The sequence below is a fragment of the Lissotriton vulgaris genome, unplaced genomic scaffold (genome assembly GCF_964263255.1).
Source record: "Lissotriton vulgaris unplaced genomic scaffold, aLisVul1.2 SCAFFOLD_667, whole genome shotgun sequence".
Lineage (NCBI taxonomy): Eukaryota > Metazoa > Chordata > Amphibia > Caudata > Salamandridae > Lissotriton > Lissotriton vulgaris.
Genome location: NW_028250265.1, coordinates 213,245 through 231,216, shown reverse-complemented (window position 1 = coordinate 231,216; position 17,972 = coordinate 213,245). Strand labels below are relative to the sequence as shown.

General features: G+C 41.3%; 1 protein-coding gene across 8 annotated transcripts in view; it reads right to left on the bottom strand.

Annotated features, from left to right (window-relative positions):
• The window catches only part of MARK2 (microtubule affinity regulating kinase 2), a 632,043-nt gene that overhangs the window by 417,437 nt on the left and 196,634 nt on the right, over positions 1–17,972 (bottom strand). For all 8 annotated transcript variants that reach the window (XM_086950522.1, XM_086950521.1, XM_086950529.1 and 5 more), the window contains exon 3: positions 3,916–3,964. In XM_086950522.1, coding sequence (XP_086806648.1) covers positions 3,916–3,964 — 49 coding nt within the window. The remainder of the gene's footprint in view (positions 1–3,915; positions 3,965–17,972) is intronic.

Here is a 17,972-nt window from a genome sequence, read left to right as displayed (position 1 = left end):
CACTAAATGCAGGACAACTCGAGGGTGTAAAATTGTCAGACAATTCAGTAATATTAACCAATCGAATCAAAAATTTATAAAGCCAAAATAATGCTTAGACTACCATCAGTAAGCACAGAGTATATCTCAATCGAATTTATCAGGAACTAAATATAATAAATTATAATCAAATCAAATCAGCTCCCCCTGAATCCATTGCCGAATTGGGTCCCAGATCTTCATTCCCAGCATTCTTTTCTTTTTACCTTTTGTGCTATATATAGCTGTCTCTATATTATATGCCGCTAATAGACGAACTCTCCATGCTTCGAATGGAGGGGGAGGAGCTAATCCATTCTTGAGTAATACATGCTCTCATTATAGCCATGGATATGAATATGAGCCCTTTGTGCCCCTCGAGTAGGACTTCAGAGGTTACTCCCATTAGGACATGTTCCCCCGTTAACCTAAGAGAATAGCCTAACACTTTAGTCAAAAAGGTCTGAATTGCCTCTATAAAGGGGACTAGCAGCGAACATACAAAAAACATATGCAGTGAATCAGCAGCATGTAACCCACACCTATTACATGTTATGCCCACCGTCGCACCCCATTTTGAAATTTTTAGCGGTGTATAATATAAGTCATAAAGAGCCATGTAGTGGTGTGTGCGGGCTCTGCCAGTGATCAGCACAGTATTAGCAAGTGCAATTGATTCTTCTAGACAAATAGTTGCTACCCCTAACTTCTCTGCCCACCTGAGGCGTGGATTTCTAAATCGTCAGGGCATAATGTCAGAAGAGCCCTATAATAATGTCCAATCCTTTTTTGATAAACAGGTCATCAATCAATGAAAATCTGGTAATACCTGATACTTCCACAAGTGACAGGGAGTTAAAAAAGCTATGTATTTGTAGATATTTAAAGTAGTCCTGATTTGAGAGGTTATATCTAGTTGTAAGCTCCAGGAAAGTAAAAAGCTGATTATTCTGCCATAGATCATTCACGCCGTGTATTCCTTTATTTCGCCATTGAACCATTGCCAGATCTTGAAACACAGATGGAAATATTTTACGAGCATTAAAGGGTGTATAAATCAAGAGTTTCCTAATTCCCAAAAGTTGCCCGACTATCTTCTAAACTCGGAAGGCTGCTTTCAGCGTCTTAAATTTAGTTTTTTTGTAATAACTTGGCTCTATATTTTTTAGGAAGCATCCACGACATTCTTCGCCCATTATAAGTTCATAGATGGAGGGAGATTGACTCTGTGGGATCCTTACTTTTTCACCAATAATCAGAGGGGAAATAAACTGTAAAACCGACGCAACATAATAGTACAGAAAGTGCGGGATGCCCCACCCCCCCTAGATTTGGGTAAAACCATCTTTTTATAGGATCTACGAGGTTTCTTATAGCTCCATATAAACTTAGATTTCATCCTTTCCAATTGTTTAAAGAACATCAGGGGGAATTCAAGTGGGATAGAACGAAACATGTAAAGAAACTTAGGAAGTATTGTCATTTTCAATACATTATTTCGGCCAAATAAGGATAAATGAAAATGGTCAATCCGTTCAAGTGTAGCATTTGCTTTTTGAAAAATCGGGTTAAAATTCATAGCTGGGATATCTGAAATAGGAGAGGTAATTTAAATACCCAAATACGTTGCTACCGAAACCACTGGGATCGATGAAGGGGGTGTCTGGCCTACAAATAAGTTTTGAGTCTTAGCTATATTCAACTTGTAGCCAGAGAATACTCCAAAGCGAGTAGCAAGATCTTCTATAACTGGCAGGGCTTCCTGAAGATTGGTTGTGAGCACCACTATATCGTCAGCGTATGCAAGCGCCCTATAATTTATGGCCCAAATGTTGACGACTCCGACCTCCTTAACTTTTTAAGTATAGAACTTGCTGCGTGGCCTACTCCTTTATTACTGTGTGGGGATTTTAATATTCATATAGATAGGGACTTTGATTTAACCTCAGAAAATCCTTATACTGGCCTCAAGAGTAAGACCTACAAGGCACTAAGAGGTTTAGTTACAGAGTTTGGGTTAGTGGATGTAGGCTTTATTTCGAGAGATGGGTCACCTGGATATACATATTACTCTGCCCCACATCAGAAGCTGGTACGTTTAGACTATTTTTTCAGCTCCATGACATTATTAAACAATATCCTTTTTGAGATTTTCCCGAGAATAATCTCGGACCATAATCCTATATTAATAGAGATCAAATATGGTCATGGTTTACCCCGTGAGAGAAACTCCAGGACATTCGAACGTAAACTTTTGGCAGACTCTGTGTATATTGAGCATATTTCCACATGGATTAAGGAATTCTTTGATGTTCATCGTGGCACAGCTACCACTCAAATGGTCTGGGACTCTTTTAAGGCTGCGGTCCGGGGAGAAACTTTGTCCTACTCTATTAATAAACAAAAGTCCTCCCAAGCTAAACTTGCCACCTATTACGGGGCAGTACAAGAGTGGGAAGCTAAATTAATATCCGCTATTAGTACAGCTCAGGATACGGAGCATATTAAAGCAAGATTGGCTATTCATAAGTCCAGGCTGTATGAGATCTATGCAAGGAAACTTGCTGAACAGTTTGCAGTATCTCGCTCACAAATTTATGAGATGGGGGAAACGACAGGAAGGATATTGGCTAAGAGACTCAGACAGCAGGAAACATTCAATAATGTGAAGGAGATTCAAGATGATTCGGGCCAGATTTATAGTCAACCTGAAGATATTTTGGAGATCTTTCGCTTATTTTATAGTAAACTTTACAGGGAGGAAGATATTTCATATTATTCAGAGACATTGCTAAATTTCTGCGGGTCGGATAATATCTCAAAATTAACTGATATTCAAGCTATAGCTTTAGAGGCCGAAATTTCATGGGAGGAAATAGAAATGGCTATTCTCTCTCTGGCTACTGGGAAAGCTACAGGGCCAGATGGTATACCCTTAGAATTTTATAGAGTGTTTAGAGCCCTTTTAAAACAAGATTTATTGCAAACTTGTGTAGAAGCACAAAATGCGGTAGCACCTCCATCATGGAGTTATTCTATAATAATGGCATTCTTAAAGAAAGACAAACCTCCTCTTCTTCCCTCGTCATTTAGACCGATTTCGCTTATAAATGCGGATAGCAAGATCTTCTCGAAGATCTTAGCCTCTCGTATATCAAGGGTAATCTCTACAATAGTCTCGCTGGTTCAACATGGCTTTATTCCTGGTCGGGACACCTCAGATCACGTTAGGCGTGTAATCACCTTAATGGACAGAGCTGAGGCAACGAACAGTGACCTTGGTATTACCCTGTTGGATGCCGAGAAGGCATTCGACAGGGTAGCCTGGCCATATCTGTGGGAGATGCTAGCAATTAAAGGTTTTGGTCCCCGGATCATCTCTGCCATAAAAGCGCTATATGTATCACCTACATCTTGCATAAAACTGAGTTCAAAAAAATCTGATTTTTTTTCCATCTCTAGAGGCACCCGCCAGGGTTGCCCTGCTTCTCCACTTGTTTTTGCATTGTATTGTATTTAGACATATTTTTAAATAAACTGAACTCAGCACCGGGGATCCCACCTGTCATAGAAGCGAATACAAATTATAGGAAAGCTGCAACACGTTAATCACATTTTCATGGCCCGTTTTAGAATGCCAACACAAGCTGCTATTTCCGAATGTATGCTAGAATGCATGTGAAAACACTATGTTGGAGTATGGCATCATCAAAAAACGTGTGCAGGCAATTTGGATGCCTTCACTCAACGGCGCACACTGAACGTGATCTGAAGCCCATGAATTCCTGTCCAAGTTATGTGACAAAGATACAGCTCATTCACATGCCTATGAAGCCCACTGCAACCGCCTCTGTTAAATTGAATGAGAAACATATATTTAGGTTGAAGACTACTCACCTATATTGGGGTGATTTAAAACCTTCATTATTCGTACTTCACGGAAGAGCTGAAACAACAACAAGAGCATGTCAGACGTAGTTTTCAGGCTATGCAACTTACAATAAACAACTAGTCTTTTTTTTTTTTTAACTAAGGCAAGTAAAGTGGCAAAACGGGATTGCGGGCTCAAAAATAGATACATTTTTTGACCATGGGCAAAAGATGTGTACAGAAGTTCATAACGGGCAATGGCATCAATGAGAAGTATAATCTCTTCAAACACTTTAGAGCAAACGGATTCCAGCCAGAGAACGCACAAGCATTAAGCAGTTATGTACCTATACCATCAATATTCACTGCAGAACGCTCTACCATGCTTCCGCTTCCCATACCCTTAACTGAAGCAAAAAGCAAGGTTAAAGCCAACAGGCCTCGCCTTTGGGGCCAACTGGTTTTTAATGAAGGTGTACAGCATCCTCGATGTTGTGCATAATGGCTAAAGAAGATTTTTTTTTGTTAAAGCCTTTAACACGTGTCATTTTGCAGGCACGCACACTTGCATGCACCTACAAAATTACGCGGGCACTTTATTTGCCAAACTGAGCTGGATTAGGAGATAAAAAACAAAATGTGCAAAAGTGTTTTTTTTCCCCCCTTTATGCAGATGGGGGGCAGCAATATGGGAAGTGCAAGAAACACAGGTGTTTGTGTGAGTGGAAGCAACACAGTGCATGAGGGGGAGAAAAGCAGCTACACAAGAGAAAAATATGGAGATCAAACGGAAGAAAGTAAACAGGCGCGCGAGAGCAACGTGGAGCTGAGGGAGAAGCACAATGGAGAAAAAGCAAAGCGGGGGAGAAATAACAGGGCGAGCGTATCACAAAGGGTGATAGAAGGAGAATAACAATCCTGTGAGAGAGAGCAACACAGCACAGAGAGGGAGAAGAGAAACACTAGAAAGATCTGGAAAACAAATGCGCTCATGGAATGCCAACGACAAAAGAAAAACAAGCATTTACAATGCAATGGTTTCGCCTTTGGAAAAGTTAGAGCTATTGGCATTGTAAATGACAACATTTTTATTTATGTGTTGGTTTTTAAAACATAAATAAATGGCATTGTCATTACATTGCCATTAGCTTAATCTCTTGCAAATGTGAGACCTATTGTACCCTACGGACGAGCTCAGCAGACAGCAATTACTACCACACACACACACCCAGAGCCACACACACACACACCCAGAGCCACACACACACACACACCCAGAGCCAGCCACACACACCACTAAGCCCAACACCACCATCACTACACAACACACCACCATCACTCAACGCAACAACAGCAACAGTCAGCAGCAACACCATCAGTCAGCAACACAAAAAAAAATAAATTAGCGTAAAATCACTATCATTCAGCACCAACGCAGCAACACTCAGTGCCACCACATTATCATTCAGCAGCAACACATTAACACTTAGCACAAAAAAAGCACTACCACAGCAACACTCATCACTACAACAAAATTCACCACCACAACATCACTACAAGCAAAAAAAAAAAATGCAGCACTGCACAACAATCACTCGGCAACACCACACCACCACTCTGCCCCACTACAGCATCACTAAGCACCACCTCGACACCACTAAGCACCACTACAGCAACAATGAACACAAGCACAGCACCACTCATTAAATTACAACAGGCAAAAAACACACTCACACAACATCAAATCTGAGACATCACATACAAACATCACACAAAAAGCATCACGCAACAACATACAATACACTCATAATGTTAAAGGAAACCATTAGACTTCAACACAACAACACTATTACACACCACCACAACAACACAACATCCAAAGTCACCACCAAAAAAGCAACACTAAGCAACAACACAGATACACTCAGCAACACCTCCGCACCACTCAGCACCAACACAGCATTACACAACAAAAAACACCATAGGTCAGCACAACAACAACACCACTCACCTCCAACAGAGCACCACTCCGCTAAACAGAAACACTAAATGCAACTACAACATCACTTCACAACACCACAGCACTAGTCAGCACAAAACTTACACGACACAAAATACCATAAGTCACCACAACAACAACACTCAGCTCCAACAGAGCACCATTCAAAAAAAAACCATCACTAGATGCAACTAGAATATCACTTCACAACACCACAGCACTACTCACCACCAAACAAGCATCACTCTGCAACACCCCGCCATCACTCAGCGCAACACTACCAACACTCAGCACCACCACAGCATCACTAACCACCACACAAAACAAGCACTGCCGTTGACAATAGGAATCGCTGTAGGAAAGTTGGAGCTATTACAATTGCAAATAACGATGCCTTTTAATTTTTTTATCATTTTAAAAAGATAAAGGCCTTTGTCATTTACAAAACCAATAGCTCCAACTTTCCTACTGCGAGACCTATTGGCAACGCCAGTGCTTGTTATTTATGTGTTGGTTTTTAAAACATAAATAAATGGCATTGTCATTAGCTTAATCTCTTGCAAATGTGAGACCTATTGTACCCTACGGACGAGCTCAGCAGACAGCAATTACTACCACACACACACACACCCAGAGCCACACACACACGCACGCACACACCCAGAGCCAGCCACACACACACAGACACCCAGAGCCAGCCACACACACACAGACACCCAGAGCCACACACACACAGAGACACACACAGAGCCACACACATACACACCCAGAGCATAGTTACTTTGCCTGTGGTGAGCTGTTCCAAAGAAGAATGACCTACTAGGTTAATTCAATTTTTCAATGCATGGGAAAACAAAGAATCTATAAATACAGGTCTCAGAGTGACAGCAGCAGGATTTTCCGAGCGCTAACGTAGAATATCGCTTAAATGAGAATGGCGTCAGTAATCACAAATCCACTCACTCAGCCACCTGTACATTCCTCAGTGAACTAAGCACCTCTTCCATACATCTGTCTCTAACGTAAATGTCACTCATGCCATAACCGTTCATTTTCTGTGAGAGATAAAAGCTGGTTTAACTCTACTATGCTGGATCGGTTCTGAAGAAATAGAAGATTGCACTCTATCCCTTAAATGAGAGAGGTAAACTTGATTTAATAAAGCCATGCTGTCTCTATTCTGTGAGTAACTGAAGCTAGTAATGATGTTGCTTGATTTGTACCTGTTTGTGCTAATGCTACCGTAACTGTACCTGACTTCTGAAGGAGGGACGCTTTCACTGTTTCTGCCTAGGGTGTAGCTGTTCTATGAAGGGGGGTGGTTCCACTGCTATTGCCCGATCATATTAAAAAACAAAGGATCATTTGAATGCCCTTGCATAACATGTCCAGGCCATTCAGAAGCTTTTATTGAGCCTAGAGCAAAACTAGTTTTGGGGCCCAGGCCCAGAGACCCTGGTTTCAATCACAGATTCCCAGCTTGACCAAACTGTGTGACCCAGGGCAATTACTCTTCTTCCTTCTGCTTTCTTTTAGTGATCATCACATTTGTGAGCTACTTGAAATAATTTAGTTCAAAATGTGCACTAAAGAAAAGCCACTCTTATTTATCTTTTAATGGACCATAATGCTGCTTTATCTAAATACAAAAGGAGAGTCCTTGTGGAGAAGGCATAAGACAACTGACTTGCCTCCTGGGTCACTAACATTTCCATCAGTGCGGAAGAAGGAAAGAATGTGAAATCCATTCAAGGTCTGAACTGCACAATGTCTAATCAAGAAACCGGATTTCAATCCCAGCTTCCAAGCCTGACCACACAGCGTGACATTAGTCAATTACTTTTCTCCACGGTGCATAATTTGTTCATAATCAACACATTTGAGAGCATCTTGGAATAGTTCAGGATGCACATTGTACAACAAACACTATTGTGTAAGGTTTATCCAACCCTAATGTTCCTCCAGCTCTAAAAACAAAAGGCTTATTTAGGAGGAAACAAAACAATTGACCTGCCTTTTGAGTCATTATTAAAATTGTCTCAGTAGAATGTGTGTGGTTCACTAATATTAGTAAATGTCGCTCAGAGCAGTGATATCATTTACGCTTTTAAATGTACAAAATACAAGTTTTTAATGTAAAAATTTGTACTGCACTCAATGACATTTTCTGAAGAGCGAGAGATCCATATTCTGTCAAGAATTGTTCCCTTAAGCATCCACAGCTCTTATTTTCCAGACAGGGTGTAACACACGGGGTGCAGCAGAAAATTATGAGGCCTGGCGGTCACCGCTTCACTGCCACTGCCTTATTGGTGCTTTCAGCTAGGCAGGAGATGCTTTGCTGTTGGGCGTATAGTTTGAGGGCTCAAGGCCTGTGCGTGCCCACTGCCTACAACCAGTCCATATCGAGTGTAGCTTGGAAGCAAGGGCATCACCTGTTTCATAGTGTAAGCTGCAATTCCATTGAGTTACCCTGTGTAACAAGCTGCATCTGACAGCTTTGCCAGTAGTCGGTTGTGAGGCCTAACCCGCTGCCCCTGACCCTTCGAACGCTGGTTAACATGCCCTATGAAGTAGGGACTGCTTCACAATATTTGATGTAAATACCTATTGTCCTGGGAAAGATGCCTGAGCAGTCCCTTCTGTAAAAACAAAGTTCACTGGGCCACATAAAGTGGGTGCACACACCCATTGAGACCCTAGACCATTATGCAGAATTCGGCCCCAGATGTATTCTAAGTAGTTACTTCTCGAAGTTAATGAATTATTAGATACCCCATTGAGCTAGACCATCTCTGTGAGCTAAAGCACCGTATAAATACCAAAAGTGTCGCTATTTTACATGCATTACCAATTAGATCCTCATTAGACTGTTAGCCATTTTGTGGTAATACTGCAAATTTGACAACTATGTAACCTGAACCACTAATCGCGACATCAGTATAAATTAGATGTAAACATTAATTTGGTGTGTTATTCTGTATTGTTTGATGGTGCTAAAGGGCAGGCATTTCTCAGGCAGAGAAGTAGTATAGCTGCATTTCTGAAGCAGTAATACCTCTTCTCGCTAAATACAAAATAACGTGGAAGAGAAATACCCTTTGGCACTTTTAGTAAAAAACAAATCCAAATTCGAAACGAGTGACTTGGTGTATTCCATGCTGTTCTACCATTTGTATACAAGCAGTGTCACATGGTATCGCTGGTAGGGTCCTCAACTATCTCTAACAAGCAGTTCATCCCATAAGAATCACAACGGACAGAGGAGCCGAGATCCTTTCCCCCCGAGCGGCTTCGGAGAATGATCCGGCACAACCGCGTCGAGGATGGAGCCTGCCTGCAGTCACCGCGCTCCCTCTGAGCCACGAGCCGAGCTATAGTGTGGCTGCCTCGGGCAGGAAGACAGCAAGGCTCCCATCACCCACGGCCCAATCACAAGCCGGCAGCCCCAGGATACTACGTTTCTGCCGATTGCATCCCCAGGCTGCCAAAAGGGAAGCCTTTGTTACTCTGGACAGCAGTCCCCACATTTCAGGAAAAAACACACTCAACCACTTTCCTCAGAAAACAACATTTCTACTGTCAGCCGCAGCTACTTTCTGTGAGGCTGGGTGGCTCGCCCCGTTTCGGGCTGAGAAAAACATGAAGGCAGTATTTAGAAGTGGGGCCGGAGACACGGACAGCGGGAGGGGGGGCGGGAAAGGCACGGACAGCGGGAGGGGGGAGGGAACGGAAAACGGCAAGAAAGGCACTCACCTTGACTTCCTCTGGCGGCGGTCGGACGCAGAATGACCAAATGAAACCTCGACATCGCAAAAAATAAACCCCGCCCACCGCCGCACTGACGTAGGCAAAAGGGAAAAATTCTACGGAACGCCCACGAGTCGCCTCGAAGAATGACGGACGCCTCTCTCTTCCAATGGCTAGCCTCCATTTATGGAGCTAGCCAATGGAAGACAGAGGCAGGACAAAGCCAACACACTCTAAACAAAAGATTTCGCCTGCGCCGAAAAGCTGCGCGGCAGCTTTCGACGAGGCGAAACCTAAAAAGTGGTTTCCCAACAGGGAGCAGTAGACAGAAAAAAAAATAATGCAGGGGAGGGAAAGACGTAAGATGGACAGGACAAGGCATGCCATTGAACAAGAAGCAGACAACCAAGCGCATTGGCAGGTCGAGACCTAAAAAGTGACAGTAAAGCAAAACAATGGTAAGCAAAGCGCAGCTTTATATACTAATGGCAAACAAATCTTATCAGAGCATAAAAGGGTAAAAGGCCAACAAATCTATAATCTAATAGGTTTGGGAACTGTAATTCAAGCACCAAGGAAGGACCCCTACCAATCTATAATCCAACAAGATTTGGCTTTTTAATGAAAGCACAAGTGGTTGAGGCATACAAGTCTAAAAATCTAAAAAGCGCGGACTAATTATTCTGCTAAACCTAATGAACGATGGCTATCCCTAGCATACTCTACTGAAACATGAAGAATGCTCCCACGCCTCTACTCTACAAGCTCGGACATCCTTTATTTAAGTCTAGTTAAAGAAGGCTCATAAATCAATGTTCTCTGCAAGCAAGAAGTTACCCTGTGTAACAAGCTGCATCGGATAGCTTTGCCAGTAGTCGGTTGTGAGGCCTAACCCGCTGCCCCTGCCCCTTCTAACGCTGGTGAACATGCCCTATGAAGTAGGGACTGCTTCACAATATTTGATGTAAATACCTATTGTCCTGGGAAAGATGCCTGAGCAGTCCCTTCTGTAATAACAAAGTGCACTGGGCCACATAAAGTGGGTGCACACACCCATTGAGACCCTAGACCATTATGGAGAATTTGGCCCCAGATGTATTCTAAGTAGTTACTTCTCGAAGTTAATGAATTATTAGATACCCCATTGAGCTAGACCATCTCTTTGAGCTAAAGCACCGTATAAATACCAAAAGTGTCGCTATTTTTCATGCATTACCAATTAGATCCTCATTAGACTCTGTTAGCCATTTTGTGGTAATACTGCAAATCTGACAACTATGTAACCTGAACCACTAATCGCGACATCAGTATAAATTAGATGTAAACATTAATTTGGTGTATTATTCTGTATTGTTTGATGGTGCTAAAGGGCAGGCATTTCTCAATCAGAGAAGTAGTATAGCTGAATTTTTGAAGCAGTAATACCTCTTTTCGCTAAAAACAAAATAACCTGGAAGAGAAATACCCTTTGGCACTTTTAGTAAAAAACAAATCCTAATTTGAAACGAGTGACTTGGTGTATTCCATGCTGTTCTACCATTTGTACACAAGCAGTGTCACAGGGTATCGCTGGTAGGGTCCTCACCCATCTCTAACAAGCAGTGGGAAACAACCGCTACATCGTAACTTTTACAACGCACTTCTATTACAACGCAACTTTTACAACGCTGGATCCATTACATCGCATGCCTTTACAACGCATGACATTACATAGCAGATGCTATTACAACTCATGCCATTACAACGTAAGTATAGGTAAGTATATAATTTTTTTTAAATTTTATTTAATATTTATTTAATTTAATTAATATTAATTATAAATAAATATATTAATTTATGTTTTCTATTATTTTAAATTAAATATATTAATTTAAGTAATTTTAAAAATAAGTATGAGTATAGGAGTATATGTTTTGGGGTACTGAGGTATATGTTTTGGGGTGGGGTCGGGTTTGGGTTTTGGGGTACAGGGGTATTTTTAGGTTTTAGGGCTGGGTTTGGGTTTTGGGGTACAGGGGTATTTTTAGGTTTCAGGGCTGGGTTTGGGTTTTGGGGTACAGGGGTATTTTTACGTTTCAGGGCTGGGATTGGGGGTACAGGGGTATTTTTAGGTTTTAGGGCTGGGTTTGGGTTTTGGGGTACAGGGGTATTTTTAGGTTTCAGTGCTGGGTTTGGGTTTTGGGGTACAGGGGTATTTTTAGGGTTCAGTTTTAATAAAAAAACGACAAATTAAATTAATTAAATTAAACTAAATTATATTATTTACAGCTTGTTACACAGGGTAACTTCTTGCTTGCAGAGAACATTGATTTATGAGCCTTCTTTAACTAGACTTAAATTAAATTCATTAAATTAAATGAATTAAAATTAATTAATTACAATTTTAAAATTAAATTCATTAAATTAAATGAAATTAATTAAATTATATTAATTACAATTTTTAATTAAATGAAATTAATTAAATTAAATGAATTACAATTATAAAATTAATTAAATTAAATTAATTAAATTAAATTAATTATATTATATTTATTACAATTTTTTATTTAATTAAATTAAATTAATAGAATTAAATTTATTAAATTAAATTAATTACAATTTTAAAATTATGTTATTTAAATTAATTAAATTAACTTAATTAAAAAAAATGTAAAAAGATATACTTACCTATACTTACGTTGTAATGGCATGCGTTGTAATAGCATATGCTATGTAATGACATGTGTTGTAAAGGCATGCATTGTAATGGATCCTGCGTTGTAAAAATCGTGTTGTAGTGGAATGCGATGTAAAATTATGCGTTGTAACGCCATACATACACAAGCAGTTCATCCCATAAGAATCACAACGGACAGAGGAGCCGAGATCCTTTCCCCCAGAGCGGCTTCGGAGAATGATCCGGCACAACCGCGTCGAGGATGGAGCCTGCCTGCAGTCACCGCCCTCCCTCTGAGCCACGAGCCGAGCTATAGTGTGGCTGCCTTGGGCAGGAAGACAGCAAGGCTCCCATCACCCACGGCCCAATCACAAGCCGGCAGCCCCAGGATACTACGTTTCCGCTGATTGCATCCCCAAGCTGCCAGAAGGGAAGCCTTTGTTACTCCGGACAGCAGTCCCTACACATCAGGAAAAAACACACTCAACACTTTCCTCAGAAAACAACATTTCTACTGTCAGCCGCAGCTACTTTCTGTGAGGCTGGGTGGCTCGCCCAGTTTCGGGCTGAGAAAAACATGAAGGCAGCATTTAGAAGTGGGGCCGGAGACACGGACAGCGGGAGGGGGGGGGGCGGGAACGGAACGGACAGCGGGAGAGGGGGGGGGAGGCACGGACAGCGGGAGGGGGGAGGGAACGGAAAACGGCAAGAAAGGCACTACCTGGACTTCCTCCGAACGCCCACGAGTCGCCTCGAAGAATGACGGACGACTCTCTCTTCCAATGTCTAGCCTCCATTTATGGAGCTAGCCGATGGAAGACAGAGGCAGGACTAAGCCAACATACTCTAAACCATGGGTACTCACAAACTTTGTCGGGGGCCAAAATTACAGTGTGGGTTGTGGCCGAGGGCCGCACCAGTAGGGGCAGGGTTAGTGGGGGCAGGGTCAGTGGGGGCGGGGCTAGAGTAAAAAAAATCAAACCTGTTTCAATACATTAGACAATGTGACAATGCTATATTTCAAAAGCAGATGTAACTACAGAGAGCACATTTTGACAATATATTCATATTAGCAGACAATAGCAATCTTAAGAGGCATCGCATAGCTCCACACACACTTTGACCCCAATTCCATCAGTCTCACTCTCTCTGTCAGTGTCTCTCTCTCTCAGCCAGTAAGTCTCTCCGTTAGTCAGCCTCTCTCTCAGTCAGTCTCTCTCTCTCAGTAAGTCGCTCTGTCAGTCAGTCGCTCTCATAGTCAGTTAGACAGTCTCTCTCTCTTTAAATAGCAGTATTTCTCTACTATTAACAGACATGCAACAGAACCTAAAAATAGATTTTTAGATCGAACTACGGCGATATTAACACATAACTGACATGGATTGCCTGGTTACAGGGCTTTTAGTGGGATGAAAAACCTGAGGGTTCTTTCAAAGGGTCATGACCGATGAAATTAAGGGGTTGGCTTAAAAATATGTAAACAAAAATCTTTGTTTAGCATATTGTGCCACCCTACTGGTATTTTGCTGTTTATCATTGGATCCAGATAATCAGATACAACCAGTAACATTATACCTGCAACAAGTCAGGACTATTGGCTTTGCCAATAGTTGTTAGTTGCATGAGATAAATAAGCAACAACTATGGCTTTGTTGTATATAAATTATAATATTGAAAATGCGTCAGTTCTGAAAAGATGAGACTGTGAAAGAAGTAAAATCAGACTATTTGAGGAGGGCGTATTCTTCTCCATTTTTAAAAGGAAGTGGTTGCCTCTGCTCAATGCAACAAAGCATGCAAGTTATTTAGGGACGTGGTACTGTATTCTAGGGTGCTCTGTAGTAATTTAGGTATGAGGGGTATCTAATGTGACCAATGGAGTTGAATAAGAAGGGGGCTGCCCAGAAGCATAGGAACTCGGATAGATGCAAGTGTGCTGTAAGCAGTCCAAGTCACGCATCTCATTTGTGTTTAGTACTCTGAAGTGTGACACACTGAAATATGCATGGCCTTTGGCACTGTGTTAGCTACTGGCAAAGTGTGTTGGTGCTACTAATATTTCATGTTGGGACAAGGACCCTGGATTATTCGGTCTTACAGTGTGTATGATTTAGGGAAGACAACTCCTGCAGGATTTTTGAATAAACAACCAGGCAGGACAGGCACAGTGATGAAAAACTCCCCAATGAAGATTTTACCACTGAGTGTTTCGGTTAAAAAAACGACCAATGCTAGCAGCCTGGAATATAGTGACATGGCTGATCTTTACCATTCAGGGGGGCTCAGGGTGAGTAATATAGGCTACATAACCCCACATTCCTATCTTCCTGTTGCATAAGATAAATAAAACTATGGCTTTGTTGTACATAATATAGAAAATGCTTCAGGTCTAAAATAACGAGACTGAAAGAATGCAAACTTGCCTATTTTAACTGACAAAGGCTTTCTTAGCAGCACTGCTACCGAGTTAATATATATATTGTTTTTACACTGTGAAAGGCAAAAATGGAGCCCCCGATAGCTACCCGTCTAAGCATCTGCTTTGAAGCACCTAGCTCACTGAAAGCCCTGCTAGTTAACTCAGTGAGATCGTACATGCATAAAAAGTAAATTTCGCTGACGATTAACTCACAATTGGTCACAACAGCGCCATCTACTGTCGCATTCACGTAAATTAATCTGCAAAACCACTCGCAATAAATAAGGGCAGATAAAGAAAGGTAGCAACTTGCGTGCCTATTTTTAAAATCCTCACCGTGACCCAAGCCTACGACCTCACAGGGGCACATGAGGGCGGGGGCCGCAGGTGAGCATGCGAGACACTACTTGTCAGCGCATGCCCCTTTGACCTCTTCTCAGCAAATGCGGCCCCCGAGGAATCACAACAGCAATAATGGCGCAGAGTCCCTGACTGCTGTTGTTTTCCATGGGGGGCGCAAGGGAAGGTCTGGCGGGCGGCAAATGGCCCGCGGGCCGTACTATGAGTACCGCTGCTCTAAACAAAAGATTTCGCCTGCGCCGAAAAGCTGCGCGGCAGCTTTCGGCGAGGCGAAACCTAAAAAGTGGTTTCCCCAACAGGGAGCAGTGGACAGAAAAAAAAATAATGGAGGGAAAGACAAGATGGACAAGGCATGCCATTGAACAAGAAGCAGACAACCAAGCGCATTGGCAGGTCGAGACCTAAAAAGTGACAGTAAAGCAAAACAATGGTAAGCAAAGCGCAGCTTTATATACTAATGGCAAATAAATCTTATCAGAGCATAAGAGGGTAAAAGGCCAACAAATCTATAATCTAATAGGTTTGGGAACTGTAATTCAAGCACCAAGGAAGGACCCCTACCGATCTATAATCCACAAGATTTGGCTTTTTAATGAAAGCACAAGTGGTTGAGGCCTACAAGTCTAAAAATCTAAAAAGCAACAAGTGCGGCCTAATTATTCTGCTAAACCTAATGAACGATGGCTATCCCTAGCATACTCTACTCAAACATGAAGAATGCTCCCACGCCTCTACTCTACAAGCTCGGACATCCTTTAATTAAGCCTAGTTAAAGAAGGCTCATAAATCAATGTTCTCTGCAAGCAAAAAGACTCACGTTTCACTCCACAGCATGATGGAAGGGCTTAACTCTGCTATATCTTCTACAGCTATACCATCTCAAGTCTGCATTAAGCAAACATTTTTCAAGGAAGCAAACCTACAAATATTCTCTACAATAAAACAAGCATTGGAAATGCAATAGGTCTCGCCTTTGTTTAAGTTAAAGCCATTTGCTTTGCTAATGGTATTGTATTTTAGCTATGTATCTAGGGGAATTCCATGAATAATTACACCTTTTTGAATTTCGAAGAGATTTTATCATATTTTTATGTGCTGTCTGTTGCACGATTTACATGCTAAACTTGTTCATGGTTGGGCTCATGCACGGGCTAAGTAAGACCCTTGACTGAGATCTGGCTTTACTCGCCCTGTTAATTTGTTGGCTTCCCTACCTTTAGCAGGTAGTAGAGTGGTTTTTAAACGTGTGGCTTATGTAGAACCCTACTACTTCTCTATTTGAAGCTAGGAACCACGGGCTAAGCAAACTCTATGACTTGTATCTCCAAAAATAAACAGCCAAAGAAATAAATTTATGTCGAACAAATACACCAATTATTAAACATTCATTTAATTCTCCAACAAATTACACAAACATCTAAATTTCCATTGTGTTGTTTAGGTTGCAGATTTTCAAAGGTTGGTTTAAAAGATAAGCAACATGCTAGACTTAAGCATATCATTTTGTCTTTTTTATATCGATTGATTTTTATTTTCGTTAGTGCATGCTAGAGTTTCAATTGAAGCCAATTGTCTATATCACTCTATGCAATTGTGCAGTTCTTACAAATTAAGCTTAGGGTATCAACTTCATATTTATCCTCCACATTCAAATTCCTTACATTTACCTAGCATTTAAAACATGTTTAATTTTACATTTAGCTGTTTATGTTGATGTGCTTTATTAATCTGATCTTTATTTTGCTAAGCAGTAGAAGACTTCCTGAAAGGGGGTCCGTGGACCACAGGTTACGCATTAGGTTAACACCTAGCCTGTATTTCACCGGCACCACCGGTAAATGAGCTACTGGGGGGCAATGCCAGTAATTTTAAAATGCTGGCTATGGGAATTGCGTTGTTTTTTTGTGTCAGTAGAATACCTTTGCCACCCTGCCGTTAACTGGGCAGCTGATGAGACATACAATGAATAGTCACTGTCCCAGCTCTTCGATTTTGTGAAAGGCTCCGTGCTTCAGACTGACTTAACAAGCAAGCTGCTTGAAGACATAATTTGGAAAGGAAGCAGCTTGTGTGAGTTGCCTCAAAAAGTTAACATTTAGACCATATTGTTCCCTCGGAGCATGTGCATTGTCTACCACCTGAACCCCACTCGCCAGAATTTACCAATGGTTATTTCACCTATTGTGCCCTATCACTAAAGGCCCTTACAGGGGTGAACTAATTGAATGCTAGCAAAAACTGCACATAATATCCAAGAAAATTCACATTGTATAGTAGTTTGGACATGAATAATTAAATGATGCACCTTTAACTTTCAGTTACCAATTGTATTCTTTATTCCTGCGAGTAGCGCTTTAAAAATTATGGAAAATATTTTTCCAAGCGGGAACATACACAAGGAGAATTCGTTTTTTTTTCTAAGGGTACCTACCTCTGATTACATCTTAACTCCTTCTTTTTATTTGACTACCTTTAAGTGTTTATGTGAGGAGATGGAATCTAATCTATACTGTGCCCTCCACAACATGAGTGATATCACCTCCGTCTAACCTATTTTTGATTGTTTTCACCAAAAGCAGTGTTGATTGTATAGCATAGTGGGAAATAAGATATTTTGATAGTTACGGCTCGATTATTTTCCCAACTATGTGACAACTCTAGATAAGAACACATGGCCTAGAAGTGAAAGGATGACTATGATCAAAAACGAAACAAAAAAGATTAATTACCCCAGCTTTTAACGAGGAGGATGCTTGCTCGCAAGATGTTTTAAAGTATTACAACACTATCTCAAGCAAGCCATCAGGTACCGGTGCGAACATTTAAAAAGAGGCTGGAAAGTATAGTGTCAAATATTAGTAACATGCCTCGCCGCGACGCTGTCACTATACTTTCCTGCA